At 31.4% G+C, this 17,924-nt stretch overlaps 1 protein-coding gene across 6 annotated transcripts in view; it reads left to right on the forward strand.

The window, feature by feature from the left end:
- The window catches only part of LOC106458312 (synaptosomal-associated protein 25-like), a 46,918-nt gene extending 31,124 nt beyond the window's left edge, over nt 1-15,794 (forward strand). For all 6 annotated transcript variants that reach the window (XM_022384483.1, XM_022384485.1, XM_013917811.2 and 3 more), the window contains 4 exons: nt 3,442-3,559; nt 3,869-3,997; nt 7,737-7,881; nt 9,470-15,794. In XM_022384483.1, the coding sequence (XP_022240191.1) occupies nt 3,442-3,559; nt 3,869-3,997; nt 7,737-7,881; nt 9,470-9,532 (455 nt within the window). In that variant the 3' untranslated portion in view covers nt 9,533-15,794. The remainder of the gene's footprint in view (nt 1-3,441; nt 3,560-3,868; nt 3,998-7,736; nt 7,882-9,469) is intronic.
- The last annotated feature ends 2,130 nt before the right edge of the window (nt 15,795-17,924 follow it).

The following is a 17,924-nucleotide window of genomic DNA, read 5'->3' on the forward strand; positions in this document are numbered from 1 at the left end:
ATTACTAACTTTGCTATGATTGTTTTTATAAAACGTTTTTTATTTATATACTTCTTACCATGAAGAATAATACTTGAAATAACATAATTTCCTCTAATTTACTGAAGATCTAGATGTAAACTTGCTTTGGAAGCAGATTGTTAACTGTTTATTGTATGTTTTTGTATCTTGTTGGATATAACTGTAAAGTTGAATATTTATAAAGAACTCACTTCCATTTAATGCTCTTTTACAAAATTATGTCATCAAGTAATCTATTCCTACTGCTGTGTCAGTCCCAAAATATCCTAAACACATATGGATATAAAGTTTTAGGCTAAAATGCATCGTGTATATGTCATTATACTACCACAGGTAAAATTGTTATGATGGTGAGTATTTAAATTGTCTGACGGGAAAAATATTTAGTGGGTATAATTATCATTCAGATAGAACTCAAAGTTAATGCTTGCAAACTAACAACTTGCTGATAAATGTTGCGGTTTTGCTAGTAAAAATTAGAAGCCACTAGATGAAAATTACGAGTACGCATTTCCGAAGAAAGATTCACGGGTTTGTTCTGTTGAGTATCAATACACCCCTCATTTATATTGCGATGTTCTGAGTGCAGTAGGTTATTATAATTGTTATTAACAAAGTTTTTTCACTTGCTGGTTAGACAAATTAAGGTGAATAAGGAGAAAACATCTACAGTTTACGTGATTTCTATTTTATTATTATCTCCATCGAGCAACCATTTGAGCATAATATTTCTAACCATACTGCTGGTAAAACTGTACAGCAGAATTTGGATGGTGAGTGTAAAGCCAGTATGCCCATGTTCTATATGTCTTGGCAACTATCAAATAAGTTGAAGCTGTGGTCTCACTATCCCCATTTCCTGATACTTAGCCTGAGTATGCCATATAGCTGATTAACACAAATGTTAGGCCAGTTGGCAACTAATGCTTCACTAGTTCTTCACATTTAAACTATATCTTCCAGTTATAAATACTCATTTTAGTATAGGGTGGCCATCAGCAGCAAGGTTCTATAGACATTTTCATTTCAGGTTCTAATGGCCTAGATACACCAGCTTCGATCTAAATGAAGCATCTTTTAACTTCTGTGAAACAGTTTAAATAAAAATGTTTGATTAGAATGAGTTTTGATGTTCAGAAGTATTTGAAAAGAAAACATGACACAGAACATTTATACATATGAATAAGATACTTAGGTACTTATTAACATTTAATACATGAAATAATTATTCTTTAATCATGGCACAGTTATAGTTAATTTTAGACAAAAATAGTGTTGTTACTAGTGCCGTTCTGAATTTTCTAGTGGGAAAAACAACAACTAGTAAACACTTGCTTGTGCATGGCTTCAGAGTTAAGGTCATGGTCTATACAGTGTATTTTTTTCTAGATGACAGATTAAGTTATGTTAGCATCAGAAGTAAACTAGTACTATCAGTACTTAGGAATATTCTTTGTTTGTAAATTCAAATATGTATATATATCAAAAAAATTTCTGATACACTAAATTAAAGATATTTGACGAAAGACCCTAGAACTATACTAACTTTCTGTGGTTAAGAAATGTGTATCACAAATATTACCGGAATAGAACAAATTAAGTATCCAAATATTTTATTGCTAGATTTTTTTTTTTTTGCTACAAATAAAATTTATACAAGAATGGTTAAGATAGGCAGTTTTTGTTAAGACTATTTTTAAAATGGTAAACCGTTTAGCTGTGAGTATATAAAATTTCTTATCATAGAAAAGAAATACAATATTAGTAAGAGGCAGAGAAAGAGAGGCTAGCATTGGCAGTTGCATGTATTATATAGCTTTGCCTTATGGGAAAGTTTTGTTATGCTCCCTTTCCTTGTTATTTGCAAAAAAAAAGGCACTTATCGTTTGAGGAAAGAATATTGAACTACCTTGAACAACAGACATTCCAAGAACCAATCAATATAATTAGCAAAATAAGCACCAAAAATTTAAAAGTTTTTATAGACTTTAGACTAAAATTAAAGAGAATATTCACATAGCTCAGTACAAAATAGTTTTCCCTAAGCACTGAGTTGTAAAATATGATACAAGTTTAGTGTTTTTCTCAAATAATATTGGATATCAGTTAGAATGAAAGAAAGTTTTAGTAAGATTGTAACCTTTCATAAATGATGCATTGTGTTTTTTAAAAATTGTAGTCTTTCCATGCTCATCATATCATACCCCCCCCCCCAGTTTAGTTTAAGATATTAAAATTATTGTTTTGTTATAAACAATCAAAAGCACAGTTTCCACTAGAGTTTTCAGTTAATTATTTGTCTGTACTGTTTTTCCTAGCTAAATCCGTAATTATTTGATAGATTTTATCACAGAAAGTACTTTACACTTGGAAACATTTTTATATATTTTTCATTTGTTATCCTACTGAAGAGTAAGATTGTGTTTCTATAGAGTAATGACTATGTACATTTCAAGATGGTGTACACTTATGTAATAATTTCTACCAGAAGAGCTGCTAAAAGTCTACAGTAATAATTACAATTAATAATAAATGGTCTTAATTATGGGTAACAGGCAAGCTACCAAAAACTTCTATGACCCCCTTTGTGCTAGGTCATCAGTTGGGTGCCCTTGCTGCTGGTTGGGTTTTCAGCCCTTACCCCAAGAGCCCTAGCATATTTTTAGAAAAGAAAAAATGTGGCTAATGTACATGATACATAATAATCCTTGAAAAAAAAAGAATAAAATCTGAAGTTGGAGAATAGTTTCTCCTTAGAGACCCGTTGAAACTGATTGAAATAACATTTCCATCGAAAAGTTATAATACATTTTATTGCCAAAGTACTTAAAAATTGTTTTAATATTCTGCATGGAGTCCTTTCCTTATACTGTTTGTTTTCTATAATGTAAGTAATTTTTTATAGATTGACATTTTGAGAGATTATTGGTAATAATATTACAAATAAAAAAATAAAGCTAGAGCCAATAGCTTGCTGGGTTTTAGTATAGGATTAAAGTTCAAGGCCTAATTATTATCAAGTTTTGAAATTTGTGTATACGTGTTGGGGAGGGGGGTTGCAGTAAAATTAAAAGGCATTACAAATGAAATGAAGTAATTAATAATGCAACACATATTTTACAACATTTCATGCATATGTATAAATTCAAAATAAAACTTCAGGTTATGTGCCATAATGTGATATTTTTTAAATGACAAGCCTTCTAGAAGTTTATAGCTCCACAAGTGTTCTACACTAAAAGATCATTGTACTACAGAATCAGTGAAAGTTAATTTTTATGCATAGTATTTTTTGTTAGATTAGTATTCAGTGACAGTGATTTTATTTATGTTGAATGTGTTAAACCTGAAAAGATACAATAGGTTTAGGGCTGTAGAAGAATGTTTTTTCTTTGTGTAATTATTTGTTTATCCATCTAGAACAACTGGACAGAGTTGAAGAGAACATGGACAAAATTAATGCAGATATGAAAGAAGCCGAGAAAAACCTAACAGGAATGGAGAAATGTTGTGGTTTGTGTGTTTGCCCCTGGGCCAAGTAAGTACGGTGTGATAGGGAAGATGAATTGATGTCACTTTTCCTATGATTTAAAAAGCTGTATTATTGAATCATAGAGCATGTAGCAACCATCTTTTTAGCATGTTTTAATGTTTTTATTGTTAATGATGTTTATTTTATGAAAATTTAAAAAAAAGTTATTTGTTTTTCTAGGAAACAATATTTATGTATAGAGTGTGATCCTAAATCACTGTAACTATTTATTTCTGCTTTTAATTTTTCAGAAAAAGTAATTATTTTTATTTGCAAAGACTTGCACCAAAATGTATATGTATTGTTTTGATACAGAGTAAAAACGTTTCGAGAAAATATGAGCACCTGGAAAGGTAATGAGGATGGGAAGGTTGTAGGTGATCAACCAGCAAGGGTTGTAGATGGAAGGAATGGAGCAAGTTCTAAAGGAGGTTATATTACCAAGTTAGTTGAACTGTTTTATTTTTGGAGTTTTAAGTTTGAAGTAATTATACAACAGTTTGAAGGCGTGAAGATTTTCAGCTGGGGTCATTAGTTGATAAATAGTCACAGATATGTAGCATAACATTGTCTGGTAGTAGGCTAATTAAATGATAATGTAATTTTTACACTTTAACAGTGGACCATTGTTAATACTTTAAAAACTTGGGGGGGGGGGGTATTAGTATTCGTCCAAAGATTCATCAACATAGTTACAAAGTCATGGTTTTGGTGAGCTCAACATCTGCCTTTGTTCAATAACACTTCCTCTAAAATTACCATATAATTTTTATATCTTAACACCTTCATTTTAACAGTGTTTTCTTTTACAGTTTGTATCATAAAAATTTATCATTGTTCTATGTAATGGGAATAGGTTTTCCTCATTTAGTTGCATATAAAATAGATGAAATACTGCCATGAATTTTCTACTTATACAATGATTTGGGTACCATGAAAAAAAATAATAGAGATTCAGTCTCTTGAACAAATAACTTGTTTGTAATAGATAAGAAGCAGTCGTGTTGGTGGTTATTTCATAAATTTAATAATATTTCATGCATTTTACTATTAAAACTATTTCTGTAAGAATAATCAGTAATACAGTGAATCATTTTAAACCTCATATGAAATCATGAGTTCTAGATTAGCAGAAAAATTGGACTCTTCCCCTTTTCTACTCAAACTCATAATTAAAAAATAAAAGACAAATTTAAATTGAACATACAACTAAGACCATAAAGCTACTCAGTCACTCTCCATATTATAGTTTCATCAACTAATTCTACCTGACATTTTATACTAAATACCAATTAAGGCCGTTCATTTGAATGATTTCAAATAACTCTGCGTTTAAACTGACCTTTAAGTTGACATTTGATGCAAGGTAACTTGAGACTGCTAGAATGACAGTTAAGAAAGCAATTGAAACACTCGATCAGAAATATTTTTGTAACTGAAACATGCATTCTCTCTTCTAACGGCTACTATTTCACAGTTTATCATCACAGGTATGATGTTATTGGGGAGAGAGCTACACATGAAGTAATGATCTGTTATCTGCCCTCAGTCTTATCTCTGTGTCGGACATATTTAATAGTTCTAGTAATTGTACAAATATTTTTTGTTCATGGTGCATCAAAAACTGTGATAAAATTCTTAAATTAATTAATTTATAATTATTGATATTTAATGCATAAAGTTTTAAAAATTTCTGTAATCCTTAAAAAAGACAGATTACAGAAAATGTGAGATTATTTGAAAAATTTATACCATTATTTTCTCTGTATACTTAAGTATGATTTCATTCAAATGTAATAGTTGCTCATGTTTAAGAACGTATATAACCAACAGCCACATTTTAGGTAATAATATGTAGAATGCTTCAGAATATATGATTTAGTATGCAGTTGTTTTGGTTTAGGGTTAATGGCTTATTTACTTTTTTAATGAAATTAAACCTGCTTGAGTTCAAGAAATTAAATATGGTTCACAGTTTCAATAACTTTAACTAAGAATGACCACATTAAAATGTTTAGTGATAATTTCAGAACTTTATTAGAAACTGTGTTTTTAGGTGTTTACTCACATATGGCTTAGTTCTTTTTTTATCAGCTGATGAAGATCCTTTTACTATTTTCTCAAATAATGGACATGTTTGAATGCTTTCATATCCGCTTGATGGTAGACAACAAATGTATCATACATATGTGTAGATATGTGGTTATTCTAACCATATAAGACATAGGAATGATAGCCTGTTTATATATATGTGTGCACCTTATTATTAAGTCATTGACGTAGCTTACTTTAGAAGCACAAAAACCTTTGTTAATCTTTAGTCTACATTTGCAATTTATGATCATAAGGAGATTATACTGTAATCTTGATGTATTACTGTTGATATTTGGTAAATTACTTTTCACCATCAAACAAGGAAAAAAAGATTAAATAAATACCATATTCAATGAAAATTAAGATACTGAATTGAAACAGATGATCTCAAAAATATATTTTGATCAGAGATCCATCCACATATAAATATAGAAAGCAATTATTCTTCAGTGGCTTATAAGAGCTTAATTTGTGATACATTTGATTAATAATGACTCGGTGATTTTCCAATTGGTAAAATTTCTGATGATGTACTGTGTCATATCACATGTGTATGCATGTTTCAATCGAAACTTCTGGCAAGAAGAAACAAAATATTATATGCCAGTTGAAATTTCTGTGAAATATTATATTTTTAGCATTTTGGTATTTTACACCCTTCGTGATCATGCAATACTTGCTTTACGGATAAGGTGCATTTCACCTTGTACCAATAATCTATGAAAAAACAAGTTTTCAATGGTGATAATTCCTGTATAGTTTTCACTCCTTCCTTTAAGGACGAATGGCTGTGACTTAGTAATTAGCATGGTGAACATTTAATCTCAGGGTCCATGTTTCTAGGCCTGTTGCTGCAAAATTGCATATTGTGGAACCATTTGGGAGGGAAATATAAGAGTGACAGTAAATTTCTAAATATAATTTGTGAATAAAAATTGTGTTCATTTGTTAACTTGTATTTGCTTTGTTTTATTTTGTTCATTGAATTAATTTATTCTTTGCATACTTAGGTTTAGTGTACCTGAATACCACAAGCATGCTTATGACTAGAAGTACTACATACAGTGATAGAAACTCCTACAGTAGTATATAAACATTTGATATTCTATCTTCTGAGAATACAACAAAGGAGTTTAAGTGCAAACCAAATTAAATGGTCAATTTTTGACTCATTTAATTTAACGTCTTGTAGACAATATAATATATATTTCTTACATGGCAGTTTGTGATGTAAGGATCACATCTTTAATACTTCAATGTGTGTTGCTGTTTACGAGCACTCTTTAGTCTACATCTTCCATGTGATGTAATGCTTCATGAAGTACATGTGTTAAGGTGTAAGAACTGGAACCAAAGTTATTGTATTTTCATCTTGTTCCTTGAACTGGATTCTCTTTAGAATTGAGTTTGACGAATGTTGTTGTCATGAATGAAGAATTGAACCATTTTCTAAAGATGTACAAAGAAATAAATAATAACTCAGTTGTAACTTTCACAGTATAATAAACAAAAGAAACATTCACTTCTTCCAGGAAATGTGAGAAGTTATTTATCACAATCAATAATAGTTTCTACACCTGTTGAATTAAATGAACCCCGAGGGTATTGCTTCTAACTGAACCTCTAAGACTAAGTAATTTCTGAAACCTAAAACAAAAGTGTATATAGTCATTTAGAACAACCTTGTCTAACCTACCAAGCTTTTATCATACAGTTGAAAAGAGTAAACACCTTTTTAAACTGCATTAGAAAATGACAAATATATGAAACAATTCGTTTCTTAGGTAACAAGCTCACCTGGGGAGATGTACACCCTTCTTAGAACTATTATTTCAAAATGTTATCTTAGTAATAAATATTAACTTAAAATATGAATTTGTATAATTATCTGTGTGAGCTAATTCACTGTGACACAGGATTACATTTTTATAAGTAGTTACTATTTTACACGACAAGTGCATATTATATGAAACACACAAATAATAAATTGAATTTCTATTTAATTTACTTACAGAAGCCAGAAAGATATGTTACAGGAATAAAACTGAAGTCAGTTAACATTTGTTTATTGATTATCTGTGTTTTCCAGGATCACAAATGATGCACGGGAAGATGAAATGGAGGAAAACATCCAGCAGGTAGGTACAATAGTTGGAAACCTGCGAAACATGGCGATTGACATGGGAAGTGAACTTGACTCTCAAAATTCTCAGCTTACAAGAATAAATCAAAAAGTAAGTAATTGCAGGTGACCAAGATTTTTTAACTATTTATCAGTAGTGTTTTCTACAATTCATAAAAGTTTTATTAGATAGCTGAGTGTCTTCACTCACCACGTGTTTATCTCTTTTTTTGTAGCTTTAATATTGCATGTTTTACTTTTTTCAAACCATTTCTGCAAATGTGTAATCTCCAGTTCTTTAAAATATAATTTTAGCTGTGAGAAGTTTTAGCAATTTTTAGATGACTGTGTTAATGCATAAAATAAAAAATAATTTATCAGTCTTGTTTTTTATGTTTTCTCTAACATTTTTTAAATATTAAACTTTAATAAAAAAAATATAAAATTTATAGAGATCATTCATGTTTTGATATTATTTTTATGATTTATGATAATTAGTAATGTTTAAGGTAAATGCTTGGAATATTCATCTGTAATACTTTTAATTAAATTGGTGAAATGGTCATTTATATCAAGAACTGAATATAAGTGACGGAGTCAGGATAGTGATATAATTAATGTAAGAAAAATGTCATTGCTTCTCAGCGCGTACTAGCAGCGTAACATCTTCAGAGAGAGTTATTTGCACTTCATTTGAAGGAAGTGTATATACTGTTACTAATGCAGGAATGTATCGCCACAGTTAAGAGGTGTGGCTTGGCAGTTCCATGTCGAAACAAGTAATCTTGTAGTTCTTTTTCCTAAGAGAAATGTTTGCACATTTAGATTAATAAAGAATGTAAAGCCTAAGAACGCAAAGTTTTGAAGAAGGAAACCTTCAGTGCTTCTGTATGAAAGAAGAAAAAAAGCACAAAATGGCATTTAGGAGAACAATGGAATCCCAAGCCAATCTAGAGGACTACCCTCATCCACAAGTGAAGGATGTAGTTAGAAACCCAAAACCCATCACAATGAAACTGGGAACTTCACCTGGTTCCATTAACAAGACAGTAAACAAGGATTTTAAGTTGACAAAGGCTTACACATTTCAATCACACTGTGAAACTACTGAGCTCTCTTTTCATGAGAAATGTGCCTATAAAAAAACTGAAATCACAACAAAATTTGTCAAGACCCTTTTCATTGGTCTTTTGGTTTGTGGAAAGATTGTCCAAGTTACATAGTCAAGACTAACCACGTCATCCTTTGCAGAAGCTTGCATTGTCACAAATAGCCATCTGGTGGGTATAATGAAAAATAGAGGAAGTAATTTTCAGAGAAGTATGGGACCTAGAAAATTGTTTGTATAAAGTGCGATTAACGTCTGTAAATGCCCTTAATTGCAAAGAAATGTGGAATGACTATTTTCTTCAGCATATACTGTTAAAAGTTTCTTCTTCAACAATTGTGTTGGGGGGAGTTTAAAGCCATTTCTATTATCCAATAGATTTTTGCTCTCACATTTTAAATGGCTTATCTGTGCTCTGTTTGCTAAAGCAGTAGTTCTACAGTTATTGCTATAATAATTTAAAAAATACATTTGTTATGCTTAAGAGTCTGATGTGCTGAAGTCTAAATTGATGGACAATTCATTAAGTTTGTCTAATTTCGAAATTAAGTGCAACCACCCATTCTTTTCTTTTCTTATTCAATTTTCATAGGCAGAGTCAAACGAGATGCGTATCGAGGGTGCTAACAAGAGGGCCTACAAGCTGATGAAGTGATCATTCTTCTCACCTTCTTTGATACATTCCAGGCACAGACAAATGAATGGTGTATTATTACCAAATGTCATCCTAAAAAATAACTAAACTCTTTAAAGATTACAACACTGTTGACACAAATGTCTTTCTCCTCCAGATACAAATGTAATGTGTTTTCTGTGTAACTCTCAAATTGTTTTAATCCCCCTCCCCCCAAAAAAAAATTGTAGTTTAACTTCAGTATGATAAGTATCTAATTATGATATAGGATTCTAAATGTGATTGTAGATGTTTCATATTTGTTCCCATAACTAGAGTTTGCTTGGAATACGTTTCTTTGAACCCTATTCCCATTTGTAAATTGATGTAGTAGTTTTCAAACTAATAATAGTAATATTACCAGAATTGGTCGATTTATGAGGAATAACTGTATTCATACTTTTGCAGTTAATAGATTCAAAGGTTCGTTCTTTTGGTTCGATGTGTTGAATTTGAAATGCTGCAACAAATTTTGTAATTGTTAAGTTAAGAAAATGTAATCCAGCATATTCTGCAGTAAGAATTTAGTTAACAATGTGGTTGTGGGTATATTTTATCTCATGTAGAAACTACAGATGTTTTGAGCTAGCTATGGCTGTCATTTTTGTAAAAATTGTCTACTTGGGCTGCAATTTTGTGTATGTAATACAAACTTATTGTTCAGCTCACCATACTGTTTCAACACTAATACTGTGAGTATTTTGTGACATCTGAATTTAAATTAGTGTCTACAACAATGGTTATTTTGTACAGTAGGTTTTAAGACTCACCATACTGTTTCAACACTAATACTGTGAGTATTTTATGACATCTAAATTTAAATTAGTGTCTACAACAATGGTTATTTTGTACAGTAGGTTTTAAGACTCACCATACTGTTTCAACACTAATACTGTGAGTATTTTATGACATCTAAATTTAAATTAGTGTCTACAACAATGGTTATTTTATACAGTATGTTTTAAGAAATACGTTGTGATAAAAAATCTCCAAGATATTTTAATAAGATGGGATTTTCACGTATTCTCTAGCATTGGGTGCGAGTTTTAATTCATTATTTCTTCAGCTTATACTGTCCTGTATAAAAACTGGGAATAAGCAGTCCAAATCATTTAACGCAACCACAGAGTTATCATTTAACACATCACAGATGGTAATTTTCTTTAGAAAATAAGGTACTGTTTATGTTATGAATACATGTATATTATATGTATTTGTGTAACACAAAGCTTTTTTTATAAGATCTACAACAAAACGTATATTTAAACTTCTGAAGCGTAACATAAAATGTTTTGATTACTCTTGATATAAATATTTCAAAATAATAGCTATTTATTATCAACATTAAAAAGTTGTTGTTGTTTATCTTAAACTTAACAAGTACTTTAGCAGTTAACATGGTTTTCTCATAAAATCTAGGGTTCATCGTACTTGCCTGAATGTAGATTTTAAGTAAGATGTTTCATTCATAGACATACCTTAATAAGTGTCTTAAATGTCTCAGCTTGAAAAAAAAATTATATTGAGTGTCTCACTTCTAACTGCATATTAATAGTAACATCTAATGCAGTGTTTTCGTACTATTGTTTGTATATCTTACCAATTTCACAATGTAATTCAGCTTATCTTTTACAGTGTTACAACTTCTTAATTATTCCTTGTAAAATGATAGCTACAAAAACTGCTTTACTCGGCTTGACCACTACACAGAGAGTATTACCAATTTTTATTATGTTCTTGGACACTTTTTTTTTTCCCTTATAGCAGAGATTCCCAATCTTTTTGTTCCTCTGTACCCCTTGGCCTTGGGCATTCTGACAGGTTCCCATGTACCCCTAAGATATAAGGATCAAAAATTGATAAAATTATATTGATTTTATATCATTTTATTATGTGAGCCACTTTGCTCACTTTGTCTGACTGTAGATTAAAACACCATATAAAGTGTAAACCATGGTTATACTCATGTACCCCATGAGAAGTGCAAATGTACCCCAGGTTGGGAATATCTGCCTTATAACTTAGATTTTTGAAATTATTATTTGGCAGTTACTGTGGAATATTTTAATCACAATAGATCTTTCATCCTAGGTAATAGAGACAAGTTTAATTCATTATCACATCAAAAGGGAAAATTACCGGAGAGCATTTCTATTAATCTTAGCTTCCCGGCTCTTATTAAGATTACATATTTTTATGCTCGAAGTCTGCCCAGCCACAAATATATTTTGTGTTGTCCGTTTTCATAAAAAAATAATAATAATAATAATATGAATAGTCTAATTAATTGTCTTCCCAGAATCCATTATCGTGACATTCTGTGAAAGAACAATGCTAATCACTTAAGACTAGTTTCATTTTGGTCATGCTAATGTTTGAATGTTAAGGAACTAAACTGCTCTTTAAGTGATAATGCATGTGAATACTTCTTCGGCTAAGACCCAAAATAGCTCGCCTCAGTACTTACTAATATATATATATATATATACTATTTTTGTTTCCAACTCTGTATTGAATTAGCATGCTTTTCGTTCCTTTCTTTAATATCAGATGTAACAATCGATCAAACTCTACGTATCATTAATGATTAAGTCCTGCGCATATATTCGTCGCTAAGAGATATATTTTTGACAACTTTTGATAACAAAAAGAAATTCGTACAAGCAAAATCTTTGTATTCAACACGTAGATTACTTCCTTTAGGTAACGCTAAACATTTTATAAATGTGAAGAGTGGTTGGGGTATATTTTTGTAAACACTGTATTCGTATTTTAACTTGAGATTTTACTGTCAGTATATTGATTAAGGTGTGTGACTGAATCTCCCACGTGATGAATAATTACAGTGTTCTCACTGTAGAATTCTTTTCTACCATTCTTCGTCCCCCTTGTTTCTGTACTTAAACTGACGTCTAGTCATATTCTCAAAGCCAACATTGTTCCAAATTATGTATTTATCTGCTGAGGTTCGTATGACTTCTTAACAATAGATACACGTCATGGTATTATAATAATACTGATAACTTAATACCGAAATATTTCCACAATTGTCGAGAAATTAAAAGTTATTTAAGCAACGTTTCAGTATATAAATATTTTGTTCGATATCGAACAACCAGTACGGCTTTTAGAAAGAGTACAACACGTTTTGAAATTTATAAATGGCCCTAACTCGTAGTTACTACACATGCATCAAGGCTGTTTATTTTACGGATTTTTTTTCTTATAACGGAATAAATCAAAACAGCAGAGTTTCCATATGTACTTACCTAATTTTTAATTACATCTATTTAAATATTTATTAATATTTTAGGGCTGGTGTTTAGATTCCTAAGAAAAAAAAATGGTTGAGCTCGTAATGTGCGTCAGTTATTTACACATGTTAAAGTGTCATCAGTTAGGTGTATTCCGAATAACAATAGGTGTTATTCTACAGACGATAATGTGCAGTATTTCATTTCTGGTAAACAAAATAATAGTATTTTTTAGGATCAGAGACACAAATGTTATGATATTTTCCAGCAGTTTTGTCATTCGTGTTAGTTCAGCATGATAAGTTTTTTTTTGTCGTACTTGTCAAATATTTAAGTCAACTTAGACCAGTAAATATAATTTGTCTTCGGTTATCTATAGGGAAGTATTGATGTTTTCAAATTGTTTGAAGATCTGTTTCTATCTTGTTTTAACAATATACATTTACCTTGTATTGGAGTTTCTGCGACATATATAATGAAAGAACACGATGTTTTCAGAAATTTCAGATTAGATGATACTTTTGCACGATATAATGTTTGTTTTGTTCCTTTTAAAAGAAAAATATTCGTGAAGCATATTCGGATTAAATCTTTAAACTGCGTAGCGAACGTTAGGTCAGAAAGTTTTGTTGTTAAGTGCAAGGCTACACAATGGGCTACCAGTGATGTGCCCGCCACGTGTATCGATATCCGATTTTTTTAACTTTATAAACCCTTAATCTTACCGCTGAGTTACTAGGACTAATTAGGGAAGTGCTTCCGTGTGAAACTTTACTAAATAGGGAAGTGCTTCCGTGTAAAGCTTTACTAAATAGGGAAGTGCTTCCGTGTAAAGCTTTACTAAATAGGGAAGTGATTCCGTGTAAAGCTTTACTAAATAGGGAAGTGATTCCGTGTAAAGCTTTATTAAATAGGGAAGTGCTTCCGTGTAAAGCTTTACTAAATAGGGAATTGCTTCCGTGTAAAGCTTTACTAAATAGGGAATTGCTTCTGTGTAAAGCTTTACTAAATAGGGAAGTGATTCCGTGTAAAGCTTTACTAAATAGGGAATTGCTTCTGTGTAAAGCTTTACTAAATAGGGAAGTGATTCCGTGTAAAGCTTTATTAAATAGTGAAGTGCTTCTGTGTAAAGCTTTACTAAATAGGGAAGTGCTTCTGTGTGAAGCTTTACCTTTTCCCACCTCGTAAAAACTTCAAATGCAAATAATAATTAATAATTGTTCGAAAGGATGTACCCACAATATTTACTGCTTTTTCATCGTAAAATACTGTTTGATTTTCACGTTTTTTCTGCAGTTCAGCAAAAAGCGAAGGGTTATAAGATTCTTTTCGCGGATCTTACGGCGATTTTTGGTGTTTCGGTTAAGTTCGTTTCTAAGAGTTTTTATACATTTCACAATACTATAGAGTTATACATTGTACACAACATCTTAGAACCAAGGTTACTGAAATAGTTCGTGCAGTCGCATTTATACTGATAAATGTGTGTCTGTATGTACTACATTCATACGCACACGCTTAGGGCTAGCACGCAAAATAAAAAAAATGTTTGGATATAAGCGCATAGGCTTAGAGAGCTATACATAGTATACAACCTACAGCTGTACGGGTTGGTGCACTTATATAAAATCATATAACGAACACATCAAATGTTCAGTACGTACCCCATACACCCTCCATCCTGTCAATTTGACCAGCAGTTTCCAGGTAAGGTAGAAAATGATAGACAGTAGCACATTCCTCATCACATGATGTTTAGCATCATTTTGCTGAAATGTTAACTTTAGTAGTTGTAACACTCTTGCTGATCGATAAGTAAATGAACAGGCTCAGACATCAAACTCGTTTTTAATTGCTATTCCTAATAAGGTCGTAATAAGCAAATACGGGTTCAAGATCACTTTTTAGCGCCATGTAAGATCGTGCTTTTGTTTTTCACAAACGTGTCACATATATGTTTTTATAACTTGTATCAACAGGTAAAGCTATCAGTTATATTATTTTCCCACAACTTGTACGTGTCTACTTAAGTTATTTTGTGCCAGATCCTGTATGCATGTACATATATAAGCTAATTATTTCTTGCATTTGTCTGTACAAGCTTTAAAGATCCCCTTTGTAATTGCTTTAATTAATTTTTTTGCATTTTTTTCACTAACTCGAGGTTCTACATTATCGTTTTAATAATTGGTATATGGTTCATGTAAAGATTTCCGTTATTGTGCCCATTTAATTAAGCTGTTATCTCAACCTGAAGGTTTAGTAGTGGTAGGTTTGGGGGCTTACAACGTAAGAAATTGGGGTTCGATACCTTCGGTGGGCATAACTCGGATAGCCTATTGTGTAATTTGTTCATAAACTCCAAACAAAGTTAATATTTTCATGTCTGTTTTCGTTTTAGCTTAATTGTGCATGTTAAATGAGTTATAACATGTTAGTTCCATTAGGTTGGTTGACGACATACACGCAACTTTGTGCATTAGTTTTATGTATATATGTTTGGATTATGTGTATGTATGGAAATAAAATTTTGCTCACGCAATTGCCAGCCTGCTTTCAAATCATTATTTGGTGGTGTTATACATACATATGTATAATTTAGGGCTAATGGAACCTTTTCTGATAAAATCGTACAGTTATTGCATATTTCATGATGTTAAGGTGCGGTTGTGGGTGTGGGTGTGAACCAGCTAATCAGAGTTGCCTTCTGAATGTTTAAAGAACCAGGTGTCTCTTCAGATTTTAAAAAATAAAATAAATTTGTAGTAACATAAATTGAGTCTTGTGTTTGAAAATGTGTTTTGAAATTATTGTATTTACTTCATGCAGTTGGTAATAAGATAGTTATGTGACTTCCTGTTGATGATCACTTATAATTTTGATTTATGTATTAAAACACGATTTAATAAAAAAAAACAGACCTAAAGGCTTAAAATATTGAACAAAAAATTATTTTATTTTGTGGTAAATAAAGCAACGTTATTTAGTAACTCCGTGTGTTGAGTCAGTTTGTGCTTTGCATATTTTCGTCAAGTGAGAATATGAAAGAATTAAAATACTTACGTAAAATAAATGCTAAAAAAAGCAAAATTTATTATTTTTTGAGTTGTGCTTTATATGTTTTCAACATTTTGATGACCAGATATTGGTGAAAGAAGTTAGTAAACTGTGATGTTTTTGGTGGTTAGAGCCCTTGTTGGACATTGATATGATCTTCAAGGATTAAAAAAGAAGTTGGTAAACACCACACTTCTCGATTTCGCCAATGTCGGAAAGTCGTTGATTGTGGTTTCTTGGTTTTATACCCGACAGTATATTGCCTTGCTGAACGTATTATAAACATACTGAAACGTATGTTGTTGTTGTTTGTTTTTTTTGTTTTTTATGAGTGATTCATATCTCTGGAATGCTATCAATAGGTAAGTGGGAGTCTGAACTTTTAAGGCGATGTTGTTGGTTTTTTTTTTAGTACTTTATTGAAAATTCTACTGGGAATTATTTCTTGAACTACAGAAGCATATATACGTAAGTGTTATTTATCCTTACTAGTAGCCTTAGAGGATAGACTACACAAGCACATATTCCTAAAAGTTATTTATCCTCCCCCTGGGCCCGGCATGGCCAGGTAGTTAGGGCGCAGTCTGCGGGTCCCACCAAACATACTCACTCTCTCAGCTGTGGGGGCGTTATAAAGTAACGGTCAATCCCACTATTCGTTTGGTAAAAGAGTAGCCCAAAAGTTGGCGGTGGATGGTGATGACTAGTTGCCTTCCCTCTAGTCTTACACTGCTAAATTAGGGATGGCTAGCGCAGATAGCCCTCGTGTAGCTTTGCGCGAAACTTTTGAAACAAATAAACGAAAGATTATGTAATCAATGTCGATTTCATTACAACCCTAAAATCCGGGATTCAATTTCTAGCGCCGGACAGAGCTGAGATAGAAAAACAAGTTCTAAAATGAAACTGTTCAGTTGATCTCTGATTAAAATGCCAACTTTTTACTTTCGATAAACTTGATGACTACTAATCGGGTAGGTAGTTACTAGCAACCCTCCAGGCAACATTGACCACTCCAATATCTAGATAATAATTAAAAAGAAAAAAATCTTGCGATCTCTTTGTTTCCTTATAATTTGGGTATAAATCACCTCAGGGCTTCCTTCTGTTGAAAATAATACTTCTACTTACACTCTTTTTATTATTATTATTAAATTTTCAAGGCTGCGGAGATGACGTTCTTCTGGTTCAAGTAATCAAATGTAAAAAGAAATTGAAAACGTAATCTGATATTGCGAGATTGGTTTAAATTTTTAACTTGTATAAATGAGGTTCTAATATATTTAACTTGTATGATATAAATTGAAACGGATCCTGTCTAGTAATAAAACTAATCGTAAGATCAAATAATTAAGTATGCATGTGCGTTACAGATCAATTTTATATGTAACGTTTTGTTGCTTGCTTTAAAATTGATAACAGTTATCGAGTTTGGGAAATAAGAAGACTGTACACTATATTATAAAGAAATATTTTCTATTCCATAAAACTACGCCCTCTACTTAAAAACTAGTTGCATTTGTATTTCTAGCTGTAATTATCACTATTTAATGTTTGAGAACTGAATGTCGGCACTTTAAACTATCTTAAATTGATATTTTTGACTAAATGTTTTAAATTTGTCTAACAGATCAGAGTTGTGAAACTACAGTGTATTTGGCAGTCAGACTAGCACTTTCACAGTTATATTCTGTACCTTTGCAACTAGCTAGAATCGTTTTCTTTTAACGTGTGGTCATTGGCACAGCGGAGTGATTGTTTTATGACGACAAACCATGTGTAACGTTTTTTGCTGGCACGGATCTAACGGTAATTTAACACTTAAGTCTTCAGGAATTTTGGATGAAGAGGCCGTACAAGCACTGAGAATCCCGATATCCTTTCCAAATCACTGTTACAGCCTGTCTGTCTAATTAGGAATAAAGTGAAGTGGAAGGATTGATCGTGATTACGTCTTATTTTTATTTAGTTTTTTACTCAACGAGAAATGCTTGATTGGATATCATGTTGTTGTTTTTATTTTTTTTTGTTTAACTCCGCCTCGCTATACAATACAGTAGCGC

Source organism: Limulus polyphemus, unplaced genomic scaffold (assembly GCF_000517525.1).
Source record: "Limulus polyphemus unplaced genomic scaffold, Limulus_polyphemus-2.1.2 Scaffold442, whole genome shotgun sequence".
Classification (NCBI taxonomy): domain Eukaryota; kingdom Metazoa; phylum Arthropoda; class Merostomata; order Xiphosura; family Limulidae; genus Limulus; species Limulus polyphemus.